The 23,073-nt window shown below is 48.5% G+C and overlaps 1 protein-coding gene across 3 annotated transcripts in view; it reads left to right on the top strand.

Annotated features, from left to right (window-relative positions):
* Positions 1 to 23,073, top strand: part of MYD88 (MYD88 innate immune signal transduction adaptor) — a 55,060-nt gene that overhangs the window by 26,372 nt on the left and 5,615 nt on the right. For all 3 annotated transcript variants that reach the window (XM_030197984.1, XM_030197991.1, XM_030198001.1), the window contains exons 3-4: positions 9,166 to 9,294; positions 11,629 to 11,809. In XM_030197984.1, coding sequence (XP_030053844.1) covers positions 9,166 to 9,294; positions 11,629 to 11,809 — 310 coding nt within the window. The remainder of the gene's footprint in view (positions 1 to 9,165; positions 9,295 to 11,628; positions 11,810 to 23,073) is intronic.

The following is a 23,073-nucleotide window of genomic DNA, read 5'->3' on the forward strand; positions in this document are numbered from 1 at the left end:
GGCTATGGGAGACACTGTAAGTGTTGAAATTTCTTTTCCACTGGACCACCAGGGCTGTGACAGCCGGTCTTCCTATTCCTTCCCTGCTCGGTAGATCTAGCTCCGAGCTGGCGTAGGGCTTGCCATGGGAGAAGCGCCCTTGTTTGGCGCGCTGCCCTCTGAGCATTGGGGAGGGATAGGTAATGAGCCACTTAGCATGCATTTGGATGCTTGTTGCGTTCAGAGCCAGCGAGATCGTTATTTCACGCACTCGCCAGCTCCAAGCATTGGTGGGAGCAAATGCGGGCGCAAGTCTGGCACTAATAGCCTCTAGCACCCGCATTTGTTTCTGAGCATCAGGGCTTTAGTGACACAAGTAACATTACTTCAGTCTTGTCTCATTTTAACCAGTCTGTTGGAAAAGTCATGTAATACTATAGAGACTTTAGTCCAAAACACCACCTGCCATTTATCCTCCAATATTAACTTCTTAGAGCTAGGAGGAGTTCTCTGTATTACAGCAGGAGATGACACCATTTTTGATATGGGTATCTCCATCTGTGTAGAGATATATTTATACCCTGCTGATGGCTGCCCCTGCCACTTGTGTAGTTATGGGTGGACACAGGCCCTTCCATTCTTGGTTCAGGCCCACCCAGCGGCAGCACCCCATATCAACAAATCTCCACCTCCTCTGCGACATCTCGGCATCTGCCTGCCTGTCGCTGAACCCCGTCCCTCCCCAGTGTACCTTACAGGTGTCCCCGGCACCTGCAGTGATCCATTATTGCTGCCTGCACTGGGCCCGGAGACTTCCATTGGCTGGGTCCCATCCTTGCTGACATCATTTCCTGTTTCCTGTCTGTCAGACCCGGCCAATGGAAGCCTGCGGGGTCGGCGCAGGCAGCAATAATGAATCACTGCAGGTGCCGGGGGCACCTGTAAGGCACACGAAGGAGGTATGGGGTTCAGCAGAGGAGAAGGAGATGTTTAGGTGGAAAAAAAAACTATAACTTTGTTTTTTATATCTCCGAGGGGGTGGGGAGGGTGGTGTGGTGTGAGAGGGTGGTATGGTTTGGACGGGCCAATCTAAGTTAACTATGGGCGCATCCAAAATGCTGGTTCTGGCTACACCACTGGCTGCTGCACCTTCCACTGCAGTGATATCAGCCTACTGCTGTTCAAAATTTCTTCCCAAACTAAGTTAGCCATATTGTCCTGGCTATGTATTTTTGAGTGGCCCAAGATGACTCGCACCCGACCTTCCTTGCTCACAGAATTGTAGGAATAGAGCTGGATATCTGTCATTAGAGATGCTCTGCAAGACATTGAGTTCTGTAGGGGATGTATGATTGAGTGTGTGGCTTGGATCTGTCGCACACACACATATAGGCATAGTTTCAAAGCACTTAGCCTTCTAAAGTTCCATAGGTTTCTATGGAACTTTGGAAGGCTAAGTGCTTTGAAAATGAGCCCAATAGTCTTACACGCAAGGTTTGTAACAAACCTTACCCAAGTTGGGAAAAGGGCCAACAATACACTTCAAAAATAACAAAATTAGTCACAAATAACATGCATTCAAAAACAATTTTAAAGCGAATACCCTCACCCACTACAGTGCTGGTGGTGATCTTCACTGAATCTGATCTGTAGGCCTAAACTCCTCTATAATAGACTCTCACCAGGCACACATTTATAAAACTACCCCCCCCCCCCCCCCCCCCCCCCCCCGTAATGACAAAGCAATGAGATCATACCAGATGGACACAATCTGAATGTCGCACAATTTTCACTATGTAAATCTGGTTAAAATTTGTGATGAGAACTAGCAACTGCCACAGGAACATACACGTTAAACCCAAGGACTCTCTATAATTGAGCTAGTTAACAATGTATGGCCAAGTTAAAGTAGATTTTAGTATGAAGGATCCATTAACTTCATGGTATCCAGGTACACAAACTGGGGAATTTGGCTGTTTTTCCCTCACGTTTTTTCCTGTAGTGATCAGTGACAGTGGTTGGCGGCAGCGATTCAGACAACCTGCTCGCGCCAACAACGAGCCCTCTTTCCAGCACTTCTCGCCAATGCAGAAGCAGGAATTTACATCAGAGAGGTTGGTGCTAACAGGCTGTCTGAATCGCTGCCACCAACTGCTACAAAAGAAATCTTACAGTGCTGGATCGCTAGTTGGGGATAGGACAGGAGTGACAGAAAACTCCCACTGCACACCTGGAGAGCATCTGTTGCACACCAACGTGCCAAGGCACGATGGTTGAAAAACCCTAGTATGTCAGATCTACCATTCCAGAACAGCATCAACATGGATGTCCTTAGGAAAAGGCAGCATCATAAATATTGCAGTGAGCTCAGATCATCAATATGCTTTTTAGGAAAATTGAATAAGCCGGATTACTAAAAATCCTTTCAGACATTCAGTGCTAACAGATACCTGGCCTCAGTCACGCATTCTGAAAACAAATGCTGAAGAAGATGAAGTGCCAGAACCAGTCTCCAACCACAATTCTGCACCTGGAGAACTTTATTTATTTATTAGGATTTATTTACCGCCTTTTTGAAGGAATTCACTCAAGGCAGTGTACAGTAAGAATAGCAATAGACAATTACAGCAGTAAAAATATTCAAAAAACAATCCGATGGAAAAATGGAAGATGTAAATCATACCTTCTGGAACAGTATCTACAGTTTTGTAATTATCAGCAGAGCACGTGGACCCAGTTATTTCCTATGGCAGAATTTGCATATAATAATTTAGAATATTCATCTATCAGTCTTCGCCTTTCTTTACTCATCGATGACTTAGTAACATAGTAGATGACGGCAGAAAAAGACCTGCACGGTCCATCCAGTCTGCCCAACAAGATAACTCATATGTGCTACTTTTTGTGTATACCCTACTTTGATTTGTACCTGTGCTCCTCAGGGCACAGACCGTATAAGTCTGCCCAGCACTATCCACGCCTCCCAACCACCAGCCCCATCACCGGCTCTGGCACAGACCGTATAAGTCTGCCCAGCATTATCCCTGCCTCCCACCACCAGCTCTGGCACAGACCGTATAAGATTGCCCAGCACTATCCCTGCCTCCCAACCACGAGTCCCGCTTCCCACCACTGGTTCTGGCACAGACCGTATAAGTCTGCCCAGCACTATCCCCACCTCCCAACCACCAGCCCCGCCTCCCGATCTTGACTAAGCTCCTGAGGATCCTTTCCTTCTGCACAGGATTCCTTTATGCTTATCCCACGCATGTTTGAATTCCGTTACCGTTTTCATTTCCACCACCTCCCGCGGGAGGGCATTCCAAGCATCCACTACTCTCTCTGTGAAAAAATACTTCCTAACATTTTTCTTGAGTCTGCCCCCCTTCAATCTCATTTCATGTCCTCTCGTTCTACCACCTTCCAATCTCCGGAAAAGGTTCGTTTGCGGATTAATACCTTTCAAATATTTGAACGTCTGTATCATATCACCCCTGTTTCTCCTTTCCTCCAGAGTATACATGTTTAGTTCAGCAAGTCTCTCCTCATACGTCTTGTAACGCAAATCCCATACCATTCTCGTAGCTTTTCTTTGCACTGCTTCAATTCTTTTTACATCCTTAACAAGATACGGCCTCCAAAACTGAACACAATACTCCAGGTGGGGCCTCACCAACGACTTATACAGGGGCATCTCCACCCCCCCCTTTTCTTCTACTGGTCACACCTCTCTCTATACAGCCTAACAACCTCCTAGCTACGGCCACCACCTTGTCACACTGTTTCGTCGCCTTCAAATCCTCAGATACTATCACCCCAAGATCCCTCTCTCCATCTGTACCTATCAGACTCTCCCCGCCTAACACATACGTCTCCCGTGGATTTCTATTCCCTAAGTGCATCACTTTGCATTTCTTCGCATTGAATTTTAATTGCCAAACCTTAGACCATTCTTCTAGCTTCCTCAGATCCTTTTTCATGTTTTCCACTCTCTCTCACTCTGTTACAGATCTTAGTATCATCCGCAAATAGGCAAACTTTACCTTCTAACTCTTTGGCAATGTCACTCACAAATATATTGAATAGAATCGGTCCCAGCACCGATCCCTGAGGCACTCCACTACTCACCTTTCCCTCCTCTGAGCAAATTCCATTCACCACCACCCTCTGGCGTCTGTTCATCAACCAGTTCCTAATCCAGTTCACCACTTCAGGTCCTATCTTCAGCCCATCCAGTTTATTTAAGAGCCTCTTGTGGGAACCATGTCAAAAGTTTTGCTGAAATCTAAGTAGATTACGTCCATAGCTCGTCCCTGATTCAATTCTCCTGTCACCCAATCAAAGAACTCAATGAGATTCGTTTGGCACGATTTCCCTTTGGTAAAACCATGTTGTCTCGGATCTTGCAACTTATTGGCTTCCATGAAATTCACTATCCTTTCCTTCAGCATCGCTTCCATTACTTTTCCAATAACTGAAGTGAGGCTTACCGGCCTATAGTTTCCAGCTTCTTCCCTATCACCACTTTTGTGAAGAGGGACCACCTCCGCCGTGCTCCAATCCCTCGGAACCTCTCCCGTCTGCAAGGATATATTAAACAAATCTTTAAGAGGACCCGCCAAAACCTCTCTGAGCTCCCTCAATATCCTGGGGTGGATTCCGTCCGGTCCCATGGCTTTGTCCACCTTTAGCTTTTCAAGTTGTTGATAACACACTTTCTTCCGTGAACGGTGCTCTATCCACTTCATTCTCATTTGTACTATTTCCAGTCCATCTCGGTCCTTCTCCAGGATTTTCTTCTGTGAAAACAGAACAAAAGTATCTATTTAGCAAATTTGCTTTTTCTTCATCATTATCCACATAGCGGTTCGCAGTATCTTTTAGTCTCACAATTCCCTTTTTAGTCATTCTCCTTTCACTAATATACCTGAAGAAATTTTTGTCACCCCTTCTTACATTTCTAGCCATTTGTTCTTCCGCTTGCGCTTTTGCCAGTCGTATCTCTCTCTTGGCTTCTTTCAGTTTCATCCGGTATTCTTCCATGTGTTCCTTTTCTTGAGTTTTTCTGTATTTCTGGAACGCCAACTCTTTAGCCTTTATTTTCTCAACCACTTGCCTGGAGAACCATGTTGGTTTCCTTCTTCTCTTGCTTTTATTTACTTTCCTTACATAAAGGTTCGTGGCCCTATTTATAGCTTCTTTCAGCCTGGACCACTGTCCTTCCACTTCTCGTACTTCCTCCCAGCCCATCATCTCCTTCCTCAGGTATTCCCCCATTTTACTAAAGTCAGCACACTTGAAATCCAGGACTTTGAGTTTTGAGTGGCCGCCCTCCACTTTAGCTGTTATATCAAACCAAACCGTTTGATGGTCACTGCTGCCCAGGTGGGCACCCACTCAGACATTTGATACACTATCCCCATTTGTGAGTACCAGATCTAGCGTCGCTCCCTCCCTCGTGGGTTCCGTCACCTTTTGTCTAAGCAAAGCACTTTGAAAAGCATCCATGATCTCTCTACTTCTTTCCGATTCTGCAGATGGAACCTTCCAATCTACATCCGGCAAATTGAAATCTCCCAACAACAGCACCTCTCTCTTTTCTTTCCCAACTTTTGAATATCAGCTATCAGATCTTTATCTAGTTCCTCCAATTGTGTCGGGGGTCTGTAGACAACACCCATGTGGACAGAGGTTCTATCCTCTCTTTTTAAGGTGAACCATATCGCTTCTTCCTTTCCCCAGTTCCCTGTCATTTCAGTCGCTGTGATATCATTTCTCACATACAGAGATACTCCTCCACCTTTACGCCCCTCTCCTTCCTAAAAAGATTATAGCCTGGTATGTTTGCATCCCATTCATGGGAACCATTGAGCCATGTCTCTGTGACTGCAACTATGTCCAAGTCTGCCTCCAACATCAGGGCTTGAAGGTCATGAACTTTATTGCTTAGACTGCGAGCATTTGTGGTCATCGCTTTCCATCTACATTTCCTAGTATGTGTTTCGGTTTTAGTGATTTGGGGGTGTCTTTTCTCTTTGGGTACCTTCATATCTATTTGTGCCACCTTCCTTGCTTTTTCTTTTTCTTCCGCCTCAGTTTTATTTTCAGGAACATCACAGTGCTGTAGTGGAGCAGAAGAATTCTGTAGGGGCAACGTTTGTGAGGGCAGATGCTTCTGTGTCACATAACGAAGCCTGCCTGAGCCTACTGTGAACCATCTATTCTTAGGTGGTATTATCCTTTGAGGCATTGGTGAGAATTTGGTATGATTCTGTGCAGTATGATTTTGTGCAGTCCTAGAAGTTGCTTTAAGTGCATTCAATTCCTGCTTTACTTTGCTGAGCTCCTGTTTTAAACTAGTGAGCTGAAGACAGATAGGACAAGCTTTAAGTCTCCAGATGCTTGGCCTTGAAACTAAAGCACCACAATTATTACAGAGAATAAAAGTCATCCTGATTTGTTGAAATGGGTATGAACAGGTGTACTATGATGGGGTTGTAATTAGGGTGGGGTTAATTTATGATACGTAGTATATTTGGGAAAGCTATATAGGAAGTGTCAGTCTTGGGGTGGGTGGGTTGTGGGGCGGGTGGGTGGGCTTAAGCTTAAGACCTATGGAATGTGTTTGCTGTAACCTATCTCTAGAACAGCACTGAAATGCCCAGAGCCACAACCGTAAGGTAGGGGTAATCAGAAAATAGTCTTATGTGAGAGATCCCAAATCCTCCAGCTTCTGTGCAGAGACAAAAACCACATGGCGAGAAGCTCCACCTGTGCTATGCAATGCCTTACAACAAAAGCAGATGGGGGAGGGGCTCCACACACTATGGAAGCAGAAGAAAAAAAAAACACAAGAGAAACTACCAATTTTAAAGCACTTGTTAAATCCAGTTTTCAGATTATCAACTATCAAATACAAATAGCCAATCATCTTCATTTCCCTTCTGGGTTCAGGGTTCAGCAATCAACATTGCTATGTACAGCAAGAGATAAAGTGAAGGAAGGCTAGAATATGAGGAGCAAAGCTGGGAACCCATGAGCAATACACATGCTCCTAACCTGCTGGTCCAATTTCATCAGGTGCCCCTGGCAAAGCCAGATCCTGACGCCCAGAAGCGTATCCATGTTGTGATGCCTGGGGAAGCGGAGAACGGACTGCGTAGGCGCACGTGTGCACCGGGTAGCGGACTGCCTGAAAAATAGGCATTGTCAGAAGTCCGTTTGGGGGAGTGGTCACTTCCCTGATGCCCCACCTAGCTACACCTCTGCTGAGGCCTCAGGAGAGGTCAGTATGTTTGGGGAGATTTTCTGATAGTTGTGCCAGAGCAGTTGAGCCACAGTTTTCTGCATATCCTTAACCCAGTCCCTAGAACCTTTGAGTAGAGGTGATTGTGGGGGTTAGTTTTTAGGTGTGGGGCAGTTGCGATGGAAGTTTTAGGGGGTGGCCACAGTTCATGAAGTGGCATTGCAGTTTGTTGGGGTAGTTTGTATGGAGGTACTTGGGAAGGGGGGGGGGGGGTCAGTTTGACAGGTTGAGAGAGTAGAGAAAAGGGAGTGGAGTGTTGCAGGGATCTGTACTGGGACCGGTGCTATTTAACATTTTTAAAAATGATAGGGAAATCAGAACGACAAGTGAGGTGATTAAATTTGTAGATGACAAAACTATTCAACAAAACACACGTGGACTATGAAAAATTGCAGGAAGACCTTAGGAAACTGGAAAACTGGGCGTCTAAATGGCACATGAACTTTATTGTGGACAAATGCAAAATGATGCACATTGGGAAGAATAATCCAAATTATAATTACCAGATGCCAGGGTCCACCTTAGGAGTCAGCACCCAAGAAAAAGATCTAGGTGTCATTGTAGACAATACACTGAAATCTTCTGCCCAGTGTGTGATGGTGTCCTGGGATTGTAGCGTGGAATGTTGCCACGATTTGGGTTTTGCCAGGTACTTGTGACCTGGCTTGGCCACTGTTGGAAACAGGATACTGGGCTAGATGAACCATTGGTCTGACCCAGTATGGCTACTCTTATGTATGCTTCCAGAAGCGACCCATTGGTCCACAAAGGGGTGTGTCCAACATATACAAGGAACCCTACCCAATATACATCCAATAGGCCTATTCTGTGTCTGGCTTGTACCCAGTTGTGCTTTTCACTGTTAATACAACTCTTCTTGGTTCTTTCTATATGACCTGTTTGTCATCTGCTTACTATTCTGGTTCCTGGTTTCCTATGTGCTTGCCTTCCCACCCCAGCCTGGAATTACCTCTACCTTCTGTTCCTTCCTGTTTGGATCGTCCTTGTATTCCTGCCTGTTTTGACTGTCCTGCCCTGGGCCTAATCTCTTCTCATTCTGGCCCAGGCCCTGACAAGTATGGAGAATGAACCTCTCTTTTTTTTTTTTTCCCCCCCCCCCTCCTTTTCAGCCCCTGTTTAGAATGGAGGAATACAGAAGGATTGTCTAGAGATCAAGTTCCCCCAAACTGAAGGTCAGCACCTCTCTAATAGGGTCAAAAAACCTGCATTTGGGGTCATGAACTGGGCAGGTGTCTCATAGGATATTATTGTCCTGTATCTCCTGAGGGTCGCACACTTTCCACTGATGCACAATTTGGGGTTGTAACCACAGAAAGATTGGTGAACAGTGGTCTAGATAATAGGAGGAGAAAAGGAAGAGATGCAGAGGCGTTAACTCAAATGGAAGAGCACTTGCTTTGCACTTGAGAGGCCGTGTGATTGATTGATGCCCATATTCTCCACTGAGTTTTTTTTGGGGGGGGGGTGGGGAGGGATAGGAAGTGGCCTCCTGGTTTAGAGCATTGTGGTGAGAATCAAGGTTGCCAGGGTTCAAATCCTGCTTCTGCCACTCCTTGTGACTTTGGGCAAATCACTTATCTCCCATTGACTGTAAGCTTCATGAGGCAGACATATTCAACTTGAATATTTATCACCACTGTACAGCGTTGTAATATGTCCAGGAGCGCTATAGAAATATGTACTGTTTAAACAGAACAGACACCTTAAAGCAAATCAGTGAATTTTTTCCCAAAAAAGTACATCTTGGCATAGTGTTCGTTTTTAACAGTCATTACGTACCACCTTTGTTGTCATGGTGAAGGATACATTTGATTATGCAGGAACTAATGGGCAAAGCTTATTTTCTCATTATCTTGCAGAAGAAAACTGCAGAAAGTATCTTGAGAAGCAAAAATGCAACTACCCCCCTATTCAGGACCCAGCCGTAGACAGCAGCGTGGCAAGGTCAACGGAACTATTGGGAATCACAACCCTGGATGATCCAGAAGGTAATCTGGAATGCTAATGATCTAGTACTAGAAGTGGCCTAATGATCGTGGCAACCTGGGTTCAGTTTCCACTGCAGCTCCTTGTGACCCTGGCAAGTCACTTAACCCTCCATTGCCCCAGGTACAAAAACTTAGATTGGGAGCCCTCTAGGGACAGAGAAGGTACCTGCATATAATGTGTACAAGCGTTGTGCACGTCTAGTATCGATATAGAAACTGTTAGTTATAGTAGTTACATTTTGGCCTCATTGAATCCATAATGCTCTTTTCTCCTAGGCAGAATGGGAAAAGAGCCTTCATAAATCAGAGCTGCAGAACTTGGAGGGGGTTTCTCCCCCTCCCTCACTTTGAACTTAAGTGGGAAAAATGGAGTGGAGGGGAGCAGGAGATGTCAGTTGCTGGTTCCTAAGTTTGTTTGGTTTTTTTTTTTGGGGGGGGGGGGGCTAGCTTCTACCTTCAAGAGAATTTAAGACTTGCGTTACTGGACTAGTTTTGTTACATAATTGCTGTTGTACCCATAGATCCTCAGGCCCTCATGATCAAAAGCCCCGCGCTGTTCCAAATAGCGCTGGAACAGCGCGGGGCTTTACCGCACCGATGATCAGAGATAATGCATGCAAATTTAAGCAGTGCAATTATCTCTGATCATCGGGTAGAAGTGCGGGAGAACTGTGCCTGAGCATGCGCTCAGCACAATCCTCCCGCACTTGTTTGATAGGTCTGGGCTGTCAAAAGCCCAAACCTGTCAAACACCCCCCCCCCCCCCCCCGAAATTGGTCCCTGGTGGTCTAGTGGCCGCTGGCAAAACTCCTTCCCACCCTCCCACCCAGCGAGCGACGGGGGGGGGGGGGGGGGGGCTGGCGGTCCGGCTGATCTCCAGCCCCCCCCAGCGTTGTCCGAGCGATCCCTGGTGGTCCAGCGTAAGGACTGCCCCCTCCCGGCCCCCCCTACCTTAGTTGGAGGAGGGATGCAGCCTGTCTCCCTCCTCTTGGTTGACGACACAGCAAAATCGCGGCGCCCAGCCCCACCCAATGCATCCTGGGATGCGCTGGGTGGGGCTGCAGACCATGTAAGGGAAGCTGTGTCGTCAACCAAGGGGACGGAGGCAGGCTGCGTCCCTCCTCCAACTAAGGTAGGGGGACCGGGAGGGGCTGTCCTTATGCTGGACCACCAGGGATCGCTCGGACAATGCAGGTGGGGGGGGGGAGTTGGGGTGGGCTGGAGGTCCGCTAGACCTCCAGTCCCTCCCCAGTTGCTCGCTGGGTGGGAGGGGGTTTTGCCGGCGGCCACTAGACCACCAGAGACCAATTTCTGGGGGTTTGGGGGGGCTGGAGACCCACCGGATCTCCAGCCCTCCCTGAACCTGGGGGGGGTGGGATCGTCGGGGAGACCGGAGGTCCACCGGACCTCCAGCCCCCTGTTGGCAGCCTGGCAGGTTTGCTTTGGGGGGGAATGGGGGCCTGCCAGCATGCAACTGCATGCTGGACAGGGCTCACCATTCCTCCCCAATGATTGGCAAACCCTAACGCCAGCTCGGAGCTGGCGTAAGGTTTGCCGCGGCCAGCGACCCAATCTTTGGCGCACTGGTTGCTGATCATTGGGGATGAATGCGCTGAGCCCTGTTTAGCATGCATTTGCATGCTACTTGCGCAAAGAGCCCTCGAGGGCTGTAATCATGGGGTGGTAGCAAACGCCGGCGCTATTATGGCGCTAACAGCCTCTAGCGCCGGCGTTTGCTTTCGATCATGAGGGTGTCAGTATTTGGTTTAGCTTTATAGTTTATTATTGGTGCTTGATATACTCGGTCATCAAATCTCAATATGCAGTCACCATCTCTCAAACAAGTTGTCTCTTCTGAAGAGATGGTGACTGCATATTGAGATTTAATGACCGATTAACCCTGTTCAATGAAATTCTGGCCACTGTAGGTCACGGTCTGATTTTTGGTACAATTGGAAGAAAGAGACAGTACAACTAAGTATTTATAGCTGTTATTTTTGACAAGTTTTGGTCTGTTTAAACGTCATTATTTGCATGTTTAACTGATCAGAAAGGTTTTTTGCCAAAGATGATGAAGCCCTGCTCTTTCAGCTGTTAGCTGGGAGCTTCTTGAGGCTTTTTCCGCCCTGTTTATTATTATTACTTTCACTGCTTACGGATGGGAATATAAAGAATCTTTTTTTGTATCCCTGTAGTATTGACATCATGAAAAGCAACTAATTTATTAGGAAGTGCAAATTGAGCTTTTACCTACCACAAATGTGCAGATTTTAAAAAAATAAATGTTGCCAATTCAAATGCAAAGTTTAATTGTGATTTTCTCTTCCTTTGTAGGGCGTATGCCAGAACTTTTTGATGCCTTCATTTGTTACTGCCAGAATGACATTGAGTTTGTGCAGGAGATGATCAGACAGCTGGAACAGACAGATTATAAGCTCAAGTTGTGTGTCTTTGACCGGGATGTCCTACCTGGGACATGTGTGTGGTCCATTACAAGTGAACTTATAGAGAAAAGGTACCACGAGCCAGCAAGTAGAAAATGAATCCTGTATCTTACGTGAGATCTGAATTGTATTAATGTTTGCTCAGATCAGGATACATAAATTTATATCAAAACACAAAAAAAAGAGCAGTAGCAGGGTATGGTAATAATTGCTTAAAAAAAAAAATTGTCTATTCTCATCAAACTTAGAAATTTTCTGCATTTTTCTTACTACACTGTTGTGGTGCTTTCAGAATTAAGGTGAAGGGCAGAGCTCTGCCCAGTCATCACAAGTGGTCACATCAGTACCCAGCATAATGTTCCTTGAAGCCAAATTCTGAGGCCTTTATGTCCATCGTGCAGCCCTGGTAAAAGTCTGGAATAAATAATGAGGTGGCTTAGAAACTTCTGGGAGGGAAGTTGGAGGGGGGGGGGGGAGTCTTTTACACAACAAGAACTTCGATTAGTTCCTGCTGCAAGGACATTTTGTAGGGTCTTCAGTGGGAGATGTACCACTGAGGCACTTCCAGTACAAGAAAGGAAAGTAGAATGAAAGATTTCAATTTCTCTTTAGTGTAGCCTATGTTACTGTGTCACTCTTAAAAAAAAAAACTTTTCTCTTATCACCTATCTGTGAAGTCCTCTAGGTGTTTCCTTTGGTGGGGGGGGGAGGCTAACTTTAATAGTAACTTTTTTTTAATTTGTTTTGCATTAAATTAGCCACAAATCAATCTTATTCAAGCATGGGCATTTTATCTAGTTGAGGAGGCAAGGGTGGTCCATCCCAATGCTGGAGATTGAAGGCCAATGAGTGAGGTTTTTCTCGCAGGCCTCAGTAGATGCACATTTCAAAACTTGACATATTCCAGTCAATAAATAGAAAATAAAATTTCTTCCTACCTTTGTTGTCTGGTCATTTCATTTTTCTTACATAGTAAGATAAAGACCTGAGTGGTTCATCCAGTCTGCCCAACAGTCACATTCATTCTCAATTCTAGATTAAATCAACAATGAACGTGATATTATATATTTGATCATGGTCTTTCTTTTTTTCTGGGAAATAGAGCGTAGAAGTCCGCCCAGTTCTGTCCTTGTGCTCCAACTACTGGAGTTTCCATCAAATCCTATCTGAATCCGTCTTGCCATTTGTGGGACACAGACAGTAAAAGTCTGCCCAGAAATGTCCTCGCGTTCCAAATTACTGGAGTTTCTGTCAAAGCTCTCTCCAGCCCATCCTAAACCTGATTGCTATATGCAGCGCTCAGACCGTACAAGTCAGCACAGCACCAGCCTTAGTTGATACAGCCAAAGTTGCCATCTAAGCACCACTTGATATGCAAACACATGTGCAGCTCTTTCAGTTCAGTTTGTTTTTGTTATACCATTCCTTTTCTAAGTAGAGATCCTCTGTGTTCATCCCACGCCATTTTGAATTCCGACAGGTTTTTTTTTTCCCTACCACCTCCCTCGGGAGGGCATTCCAGGCATCAACCATCCTCTCTGAAAAAGAATTTTCTGGCATTACTCTTAAGTCTACCACCCCGCAACCTCAATTCATGTCCTACACTTCTACCATTTTCCCTTCTGTGGAAAATATCTGTTTCTATATTACATAAGTAATGCTACATTGGGAAAAGACCAAGGGTCCATCGAGCCCAGCATCCTGTCCACGACAGCGGCCAATCCAGGCCAAGGGCACCTGGCGAGCTTCCCAAACGTACAAACATTCTACACATGTTATTCCTGGAATTGTGGATTTTTCCCCAAGTCCATTTAGTAGTGGTTTATGGACTTGTCCTTTAGGAAACCGTCTAGCCCCTTTTTAAACTCTGCTAAGCTAACTGCCTTCACCACATACCTTTCAAGTTTTTAAACTTCATTATCATATTTCCCCCGTCTCTCCTCTCCTCTAGGGTATACATATTCATGTCTTCCAGTCTCTTCTCGTATGTCTTTTGGCGCAATCCCCATATCATTTTTGTTGCCTTCCTCTGGACTGCTTCAAGTCTTCTTTAGTAAGATACAGCCTACAAAACTGAACACAATACTCCAGATGGGGCCTCACCAACGACTTGTACAAGGGCATCAATATCTCCTTTTGTTCTGGTGATTACACCTCTCTGTATACAACCTACCTCTCTCTAACCTAGCATCCTTCTGGCTACAGCCACCGCCTTGTCTCACTGTTGTGTTGCCTTCAGTTCCTCAAAGATCCCTCTCCCTGTCTGTGGATACGAGCCTCTTGCCGCATGCATCTCCCTTGGATTTCTACTCCCTAAGTGCATCACTTTGCACTTCTTTGGATTGAATTTTAATTGCCGAACATTAGACCATCCAACTTTTGCAGATCCTTTTTCATGTTTTCTACTCCCTCTGGGGTGTCAACACTGTTACAAATCTTGGTATCACCCGAAAAAAGGTAAACCTTACCTTCTAACCCTTCGGAAATGTCGCTCACAAATATAGGGGGAGTCTTTTACTAAGGCACGCTTACGTTTTTAGCACGCGCTAAAAATAGTCATACACTAAACGTTAGAGACGCCAATGTATTCCTATGGGTGTCTCTTAACGTTTAGCGCGCACCAAAAACGCAAGCGTGCCTTAGTAAAAGACCCCCACATTAAAAAGAATCGGCCCCAGCACCAATCCTTGAGGCACTCCATTACTCACCTTTCCTTCCTCCGAGTGAATTCATTAACCACCACCCTCTGGCGTCTGTCCGTCAACCAGTTCCTAATCCAGTTCACCACTTTGGCTCCTAATTTCAGCCTGTCAAGTTTATTCAAGAGCCTCTTATGAGGAACCGTGTCAAAGGCTTTGCTGAATTCTAAGTAGATTACATCTAGCGCACATCCTCGATCCAGTTCTCTGGTCACCCAGTCAAGGAATTCAATCAGATTTGTTTGGCATGATTTACCTTTGGTAAATCCATGTCTCGGAACTATCCTTTCCTTCAGCATCGCTTCCATTACTTTTCCAATAACCGAAGTAAGGCTTACTGGCCTGTAGTTTTCAGCTTCTTCCCCTTCACCACTTTTGTGAAGAGGTACCGCATCCGCTCTTCTCCAGTCCCATGGAACCTCCCCCTGTCTCCAAGGATTTATTAAACAAATCTTTAAGAGGACCCGCCAGAAGCTCTCTGAGCTCCCACAATATCCTGGGATGGATCCTATCCAGTCCCATTTCTTTGTGCACATTTACATTTTCAAGTTGTTCATAAACACTTCTTCCGTGAATAGTGCTATATCTACTCCGTTTTCATATGTACCTTTGCCAGTCAATCATGGCCCTTCTCCAGGATTTTCTTCCGTGAACACAGAACAGAAGTATTTTTTAGCACATTTGCTTTTTCCTCATCATTATCCACATAGTGGTTCAAAGCATCTTTCAATCACAATACCATTTTTAGTCTTCCTCCTTTTACTAATATATGTGAAAAAATTCTTGTCGCCCTTTCTAGCCATTTGTTCTTCCACTTGCGCTTTCAGTAGATGTATATCTCTCTTGGCTTCTTTCAGTTTCATCCGGTATTCCTTTCTGTGTTCTCTTCTTGCGTTTTCCTGTATTTCGTGAATGCCAACTAATTAGCCTTTATTTTCTCAGCTACTTGTTTGGGGAACCATATCAGTTTCCTTTTTCTCTTGCTTTTATGTACTCTCCTTACATAATGGTTAGTAGCCATGTTTATAGCTCCTTTCGGCCTAGACCACTGCCTTTCTTCTTCTCGTATATCCTCCCAGCCCATCAGCTCTTTCTTCAGGAATTCCCCCATTTTACTAAAGTCAGCATGTTTGAAACCCAGGACTTTGAGTTTTGCGTGGCTGCCTTCTCCTTTAGCTATTATATCAAACTAAACAGTTTGAAGATCACTGCTGCCCAGATGGGCACCCACTTGGACATTAGACACACTTTTCTCATTTGTGAGCACCAGACTGAGCGTTGTTTGATCCCTTGTGGGTTCTGTCACAGAGCACTTCGAAAGTCATCCACGATCTCTCTACTTCTTTCTGATTCTGCAGATGGAACTTTACAATCCACATCCAGCAAGTTGAAATCTCTCAGCAACAGCACCTCTTTCCTTTCCCAGCTTTTGGATATCTGTAATCAGATCTTTATCTAGTTTCTCAGATTGTGTCGGAGGTTTGTAGACAACTCCCATGCGGACAGAAGTTCCAGCATCTCTTTTCAAGGTGATCCATATTGCTTCTTCCTTTCCCCAGGCCCCTGGCATTTCTTATAGTGTTGTTCCTAGTCTCTGGTTTTTGCTTTCTTCTTTCTTTTCTTAAGTACATCAGTATTGCCATACTGGGACAGACTAAAGGTCCATCAGGCCCAGCATCCTGTTTCCAACAGTAGCCAATCCAGGTCACAAATACCTTGCAAGATCCCAAAAAAGTACAAAACATTTTGTACTGCTTATACTAGAAATAGTGGATTTTCCACAAGTCCAGTTTAATAATGGTCTATGGACTTTTCCTTTAGGAAGCCGTCCAAACCTTTTTAAAACTCTGCTAAGCTAACCGTCTTTACCACATTCTCTGGCAACGAATTCTAGAGTTTAATTACATGTTGAGTGAAGAAATATTTTCTCAGATTCATTTTAAATTTTCTACTTTGTAGCTTCATCGCATGCCCCCTAGTCCTAGTATTTTTGGAAAGCATAAACAGACGCTTCACGTCTACCCATCCAGTTCCACTCATTATTTTATAGATCTCTTTCATATCTCCCCTCAGCGGCCTTTTCTCCAAGCTGAAGAGCCCTAGCCACTTCAGCCTTTTCTCATAGGGAAGTCGTCCCATCCCCTTTATCATTTATCGCCCTTCTCTGCACCGTTTCTAATGCCACTATATCTTTTTTGAGATGCAGTGACCAGAATTGAATACAATATTCGAGTTGCGGTTGCACCATGGAGCGATACAAAGGCATTATAACGAACTCATTTTTGTTTTCCATTCCTTTCCTAATAATACCTAACATTTTATTTGCTTTCTTAGCTACAACAGCACACTGAGCAGAAGGTTTCAACGTAGCCTAGAGAATGACATGGGGACGGGAAACCACAGTAACTGCAGGGAAGGGGACGGGGATAGAGCTCGCGGGGATGGGGTGGGGACAGGGACAGATCGGATGGGGTGGGGACAGGGACAGATCCCATGGGGACGGGGCGAGGATGGGGACAGAGCCCAGAGGGACGGGGATAAACTTTTTCCTCGTGTCATTTTCTAGTTGGAAGGGTAGAGGGTGGTTGTGGGAAGGAGGTTAGTATAGCTGCTCATTGTTATTTTTGTTTCATAGTTCTAATTTATACACAACAGTTGCACAGCATATTGTTCCTTTTTATACTTTAATAAAAAGATTTAAATATAAAATCATAAGTGTTCAAGGCTTCTGTAGATCGGGACAGAACCTGCGGGGACGGGGATGGAGACAGGGCTTGCAGGGATGGGGACAGAACCCACGGGGATGGGACGGGGACAAACTTTGTCCCCGTATCATTCTCGTATCATCAACGAGGACACCTAGATCCCTTTCTTGGTCAGTGACTCCTAACGTGGAACCTTGCATGACGTAGCTATAATTCTCCGAGGACAAGCAGGCTGCTTGTTCTCACGACTGGGGTTGACGTCCGCGGCAGCCCCCACCAACCGGAAGAAGCTTCGCGGGACGGTCGGCACGCAGGCCACGCCCACCGCGCATGCGCGGCCGCCTTCCCGCCCGTGCGCAACCGCTCCCGCCAGTTCCTTTTTTTCCGCGCCTGGAGAGAGTCGTGCTTTGCCGCTCTCTCTACTTCAGCCGCCGGATTCTTGCGATCGCGTATACGCGGATCGCGCTTCGTTAATTTAATTTAATTTCCTTTTATTATCTTTTCTTTAAAAAAAAAAAAAAAAAAAAGACTGCGCGTGTGGAGCACGCGCTCCCCTTTTCCCTCGCTTCCAGCGGGGACGCCTCGTTGCGGCCTAGTGGCCGCTCGGTCGGCTGGTTTTTTCGTGGTGTGATTTTAGCCACCATTGCCGACTTTGACTTCGCCGACGCGATTTTTCCGTCGATGTCCTCGAAGGTCCCGAGTGGATTTAAAAAGTGTGGTCGCTGCGGCCGGCCGATCTCGCAGACCGACACCCACGCTTGGTGCCTCCAGTGCCTCGGGCCGGAGCACAATCTCAAGTCGTGCGCGCTGTGTCTCGGTCTCCGGAAACGGACTCAGGTTGCGAGGCAAGTTCTGCGGGACCGTCTTTTTGGAACTTGCGCCGGCCCCTCGACGTCGACCTCGACGGCATCGGTATCGAAGGCCGGATCTTCGGTACCGGTATCGATGCCCGAGACATCGGCACCGATGGCAGCGACCCCAGGAGAACAGGTCCCGTTGGCCCGCCGGTCCGCCGGTGAGAGTGGGGTTGAGAGGCCGCGTGGGCTGTCGGCCCCGGTCACTCCCTCAGCTCGTGAGCCACGGGACCGAACCCTGTCGGACCCGGTACCTCGAGACCGAGGGGGATCGACCTCCTCCTCCTCCATGCCCTCCGGCGCCGGTGACGTGCACCGGAAAAAAGACAAGAAGCGCCGTCACCGGGAGCCCTCGGTGCACCCTGAAGGGGAGTCGACGCCGAAGCATCATCGCAGAGAGGAGAGATCTCCGTCGGTGGTGGAGGTACCGACGCGTCGGGGTTCCGGCACCTCGGTGCCGTCTCCTGGCCCCCAGCAGCTTCTGGCACCGACACCCTTACCGGCCCCACCGCCTTTCCCGGCAGCGGGCCTGGACGAGTGCCTCAGAGCCATCCTTCCGGGGATCCTGGAAGGGCTGATGCGCCAGGCTGTGGAAGCACCCCCGACGCCGATGACTGTGGCGCCGGCGAGCTCTAGCCCGGCGCCGGGGCTGTCGACACCGCCGCCGCTTGCGGTGCCGGTCTCGACCGCCACGCAGGTGGAGTCCCCGTCGACGTCGATGGAGGGAGCTCCGTCCCCGCCGGCGCGGGAGTCCACCGCTCGACGACACCGAGGCCTCGGTGCCTCGACGTCGAGCCGGGCCCGGTACCGGACTCAGCTACATGAGCTAATGTCCGATACCGAGGATGAGGACTCGTGGGGGGAAGAGGAAGACCCGAGATATTTCTCCTCAGAGGAGTCTACGGGCCTTCCCTCGGACCCCACGCCGTCACCGGAGAGGAAGCTCTCACCTCCTGAGAGTCTCTCCTTTGCCTCCTTTGTGCGGGATATGTCTATAAGCATTCCCTTTCCCGTGGTCTCTGTGGAAGAGCCGAGGGCCGAGATGCTCGAGGTCCTCGACTATCCATCACCACCTAGAGAGTCCTCCACGGTACCGCTGCACAATGTCCTGAAGGAGACGCTGCTTCGGAACTGGGTGCGACCACTAACTAACCCCACCATTCCCAAGAAAGCAGAGTCCCAGTACAGGATCCACTCTGACCCAGAGCTCATGCGGCCCCAGTTGCCCCATGACTCAGCGGTCGTGGATTCTGCTCTCAAGAGGGCACGGAGTTCGAGGGATACCGCCTCGGCGCCCCCGGGGCGGGAGTCTCGCACTCTGGACTCATTTGGGAGGAAGGCCTACCAATCCTCCATGCTCGTGACCCGCATCCAATCTTACCTGCTCTATATGAGCATCCACATGCGGACCAATGTGCAACAGCTGGCGGACCTGGTCGATAAGCTCCCGCCGGAGCAGTCCAGGCCATATCAGGAGGTGGTCAGGCAGCTGAAGGCGTGCAGAAAGTTCCTGTCCAGGGGGATTTTTGACACCTGTGACGTGGCATCTCGTGCTGCGGCCCAAGGTATAGTGATGCGCAGGCTCTCATGGCTGCGTGCCTCTGACCTGGACAACCGCACCCAGCAGAGACTGGCTGACGTCCCTTGCCGGGGGGATAATATTTTTGGCGAGAAGGTCGAGCAGATGGTTGACCAACTGCATCAGCGGGAAACCGCTCTCGACAAGCTCTCCCACCGGGCGCCTTCAGCACCCGCCCCCGCGGGCGGGCGTTTTTCCCGGGCTCGGCAGGCTGCACCCTATTCTTTTGCGAAGCGTAGGTACAACCAGCCGGCCCGAAGGCCTCGTCAGGCACAGGGACAGCCCCAGCGCGCTCGTTCCCGTCAACAGCGTGCGCCTAAGCAGCCCCCTGCGCCTCCACAGCAAAAGCCGGGGACGGGCTTTTGACTGGATCCACGGGAACATAGCCGCCCTACAAGTGTCCGTACCGGACGACCTGCCGGTCGGAGGGAGGTTAAAATTCTTTCACCAAAGGTGGCCTCTCATAACCTCCGACCAGTGGGTTCTCCAAATAGTGCGGTGCGGATACGCCCTGAATTTGACCTCCCTGCCTCCAAATTGTCCTCCGGGAGCTCAGTCTTTCAGCTCCCATCACAAGCAGGTACTTGCAGAGGAACTCTCCGCCCTTCTCAGCGCCAATGCGGTCGAGCCCGTACCACCCGGGCAGGAAGGGCAGGGATTCTATTCCAGGTACTTCCTTGTGGAAAAGAAAACAGGGGGGATGCGTCCCATCCTAGACCTGAGAGGCCTGAACAAATTCCTGGTCAAAGAAAAGTTCAGGATGCTTTCCTTGGGCACCCTTCTGCCAATGATTCAGAAAAACGATTGGCTATGTTCCCTGGATTTAAAGGACGCATACACTCACATCCCGATACTGCCAGCTCACAGACAGTATCTCAGATTCCGCCTGGGCGCACGGCACTTTCAGTATTGTGTGCTGCCCTTTGGGCTCGCCTCTGCCCCACGAGTGTTTACAAAGTGCCTCGTGGTGGTAGCGGCCTACCTACGCAAGCTGGGAGTGCACGTGTTCCCATATCTTGACGATTGGCTGGTCAAGAACACCTCGGAGGCCGGAGCCCTCCGGTCCATGCAGTGCACTATTCAACTTCTGGAGCTGCTGGGGTTTGTGATAAATTACCCAAAGTCCCATCTCCAGCCAACTCAGTCTCTGGAATTCATAGGAGCGCTGCTGAATTCCCAGACGGCTCAGGCCTACCTTCCCGAAGCGAGGGCCACCAATCTCTTGGCCCTGGCTTCGCAGACCAGAGCGTCTCAGCAGATCACAGCTCGGCAGATGTTGAGACTTCTGGGTCATATGGCCTCCACAGTTCATGTGACTCCCATGGCTCGTCTTCACATGAGATCTGCTCAATGGACCCTAGCTTCCCAGTGGTTTCAAGCCACCGGGAATCTAGAGGATGTCATCCGCCTCTCCACCAGTTGCCGCACTTCACTGCTCTGGTGGACCATACGGACCAATTTGACCCTGGGACGTCCATTCCAAATTCCGCAGCCCACGAAAGTGCTGACGACGGATGCATCTCGCCTGGGGTGGGGAGCCCATGTCGATGGGCTTCACACCCAGGGTCTGTGGTCCCTCCAGGAAAAGGATCTGCAGATCAACCTCCTGGAGCTCCGAGCGATCTGGAACGCACTGAAGGCTTTCAGAGATCGGCTGTCCTGCCAAATTATCCAAATTCGGACAGACAATCAGGTTGCAATGTATTACGTCAACAAGCAGGGGGGCACCGGATCTCGCCCCTGTGTCAGGAAGCCGTCGGTATGTGGCGTTGGGCGTGTCGGTTCGGCATGCTTCTCCAAGCCACGTACCTGGCAGGCGTAAACAACAGTCTGGCCGACAGACTGAGCAGAGTCATGCAACCGCACGAGTGGTCGCTCCATTCCAGAGTGGTACGCAAGATCTTCCGAGAGTGGGGCACCCCCTCGGTGGATCTTTTCGCCTCTCAGACCAACCACAAGCTGCCTCTGTTCTGTTCCAGACTTCAGACACACGGCAGGCTAGCGTCAGATGCCTTTCTCCTTCATTGGGGGACCGGCCTCCTGTATGCTTATCCTCCCATACCTTTGGTGGGGAAGACCTTACTGAAGCTCAAGCAAGACCGCGGCACCATGATTCTGATAGCGCCCTTTTGGCCCCGTCAGATCTGGTTCCCTCTTCTTCTGGAGTTGTCCTCCGAAGAACCGTGGAGATTGGAGTGTTTTCCGACTCTCATTTCGCAGAACGACGGAGCGTTGCTGCACCCCAACCTTCAATCCCTGGCTCTCACGGCCTGGATGTTGAGGGCGTAGACTTCGCTGCGTTGGGTCTGTCTGAGGGTGTCTCCCGGGTCTTGCTTGCCTCTAGGAAGGATTCCACTAAAAAGAGTTACTTTTTCAAGTGGAGGAGGTTTGTCGTTTGGTGTGAGAGCAAGGCCCTAGAACCTCGTTCTTGCCCTGCACAGAACCTGCTTGAATACCTTCTGCACTTATCAGAGTCTGGCCTCAAGACCAACTCAGTAAGGAATCACCTTAGTGCGATTAGTGCTTACCATTATCGTGTGGAAGGTAAAGCCATCTCTGGAGAGCCTTTAGTCGTTCGATTCATGAGAGGCTTGCTTTTGTCAAAGCCCCCTATCAAGCCTCCTACTGTGTCATGGGATCTCAACGTCGTCCTCACCCAGCTGATGAAACCTCCTTTTGAGCCACTGAATACCTGCCATCTGAAGTACTTGACCTGGAAGGTCATTTTCTTGGTGGCAGTTACTTCAGCTCGTAGGGTCAGTGAGCTTCAAGCCCTAGTAGCTCATGCTCCATATACTAAATTTCATCACAACAGAGTAGTGCTCCGCACTCACCCAAAGTTCCTGCCGAAGGTGGTGTCGGAGTTCCATCTTAACCAGTCAATTGTCTTGCCAACATTCTTCCCCAGGCCGCATACCCGCCCTGCTGAACGTCAGTTGCACACATTGGACTGCAAGAGAGCATTGGCCTTCTACTTGGAGCGGACGCAGCCCAACAGACAGTCCGCCCAATTGTTTATTTCTTTCGACCCTAACAGGCTAGGGGTCGCTGTCGGGAAACGCACCATCTCCAATTGGCTAGCAGATTGCATTTCCTTCACTTACGCCCAGGCTGGGCTGGCTCTTGAGGGTCATGTCACGGCTCATAGTGTCAGAGCCATGGCAGCGTCGGTGGCCCACTTGAAGTCAGCCACTATTGAAGAGATCTGCAAGGCTGCGACGTGGTCATCTGTCCACACATTCACATCTCATTACTGCCTCCAGCAGGATACCCGACGCGACAGTCGGTTCGGGCAGTCGGTGTTGCAGAATCTGTTTGGGGTGTAAATCCAACTCCACCCTCCAGGACCCGAATTTATTCTGGTCAGGCTGCACTCTCAGTTAGTTGTTCTTCGTAGGTCAATTTCTGTTGTACCCTCGCCGTTGCGAGGTTCAATTGACCTGGGTTATTGTTTTGAGTGAGCCTGAGAGCTAGGGATACCCCAGTCGTGAGAACAAG

Source organism: Microcaecilia unicolor, chromosome 1 (genome assembly GCF_901765095.1).
Source record: "Microcaecilia unicolor chromosome 1, aMicUni1.1, whole genome shotgun sequence".
NCBI lineage: Eukaryota > Metazoa > Chordata > Amphibia > Gymnophiona > Siphonopidae > Microcaecilia > Microcaecilia unicolor.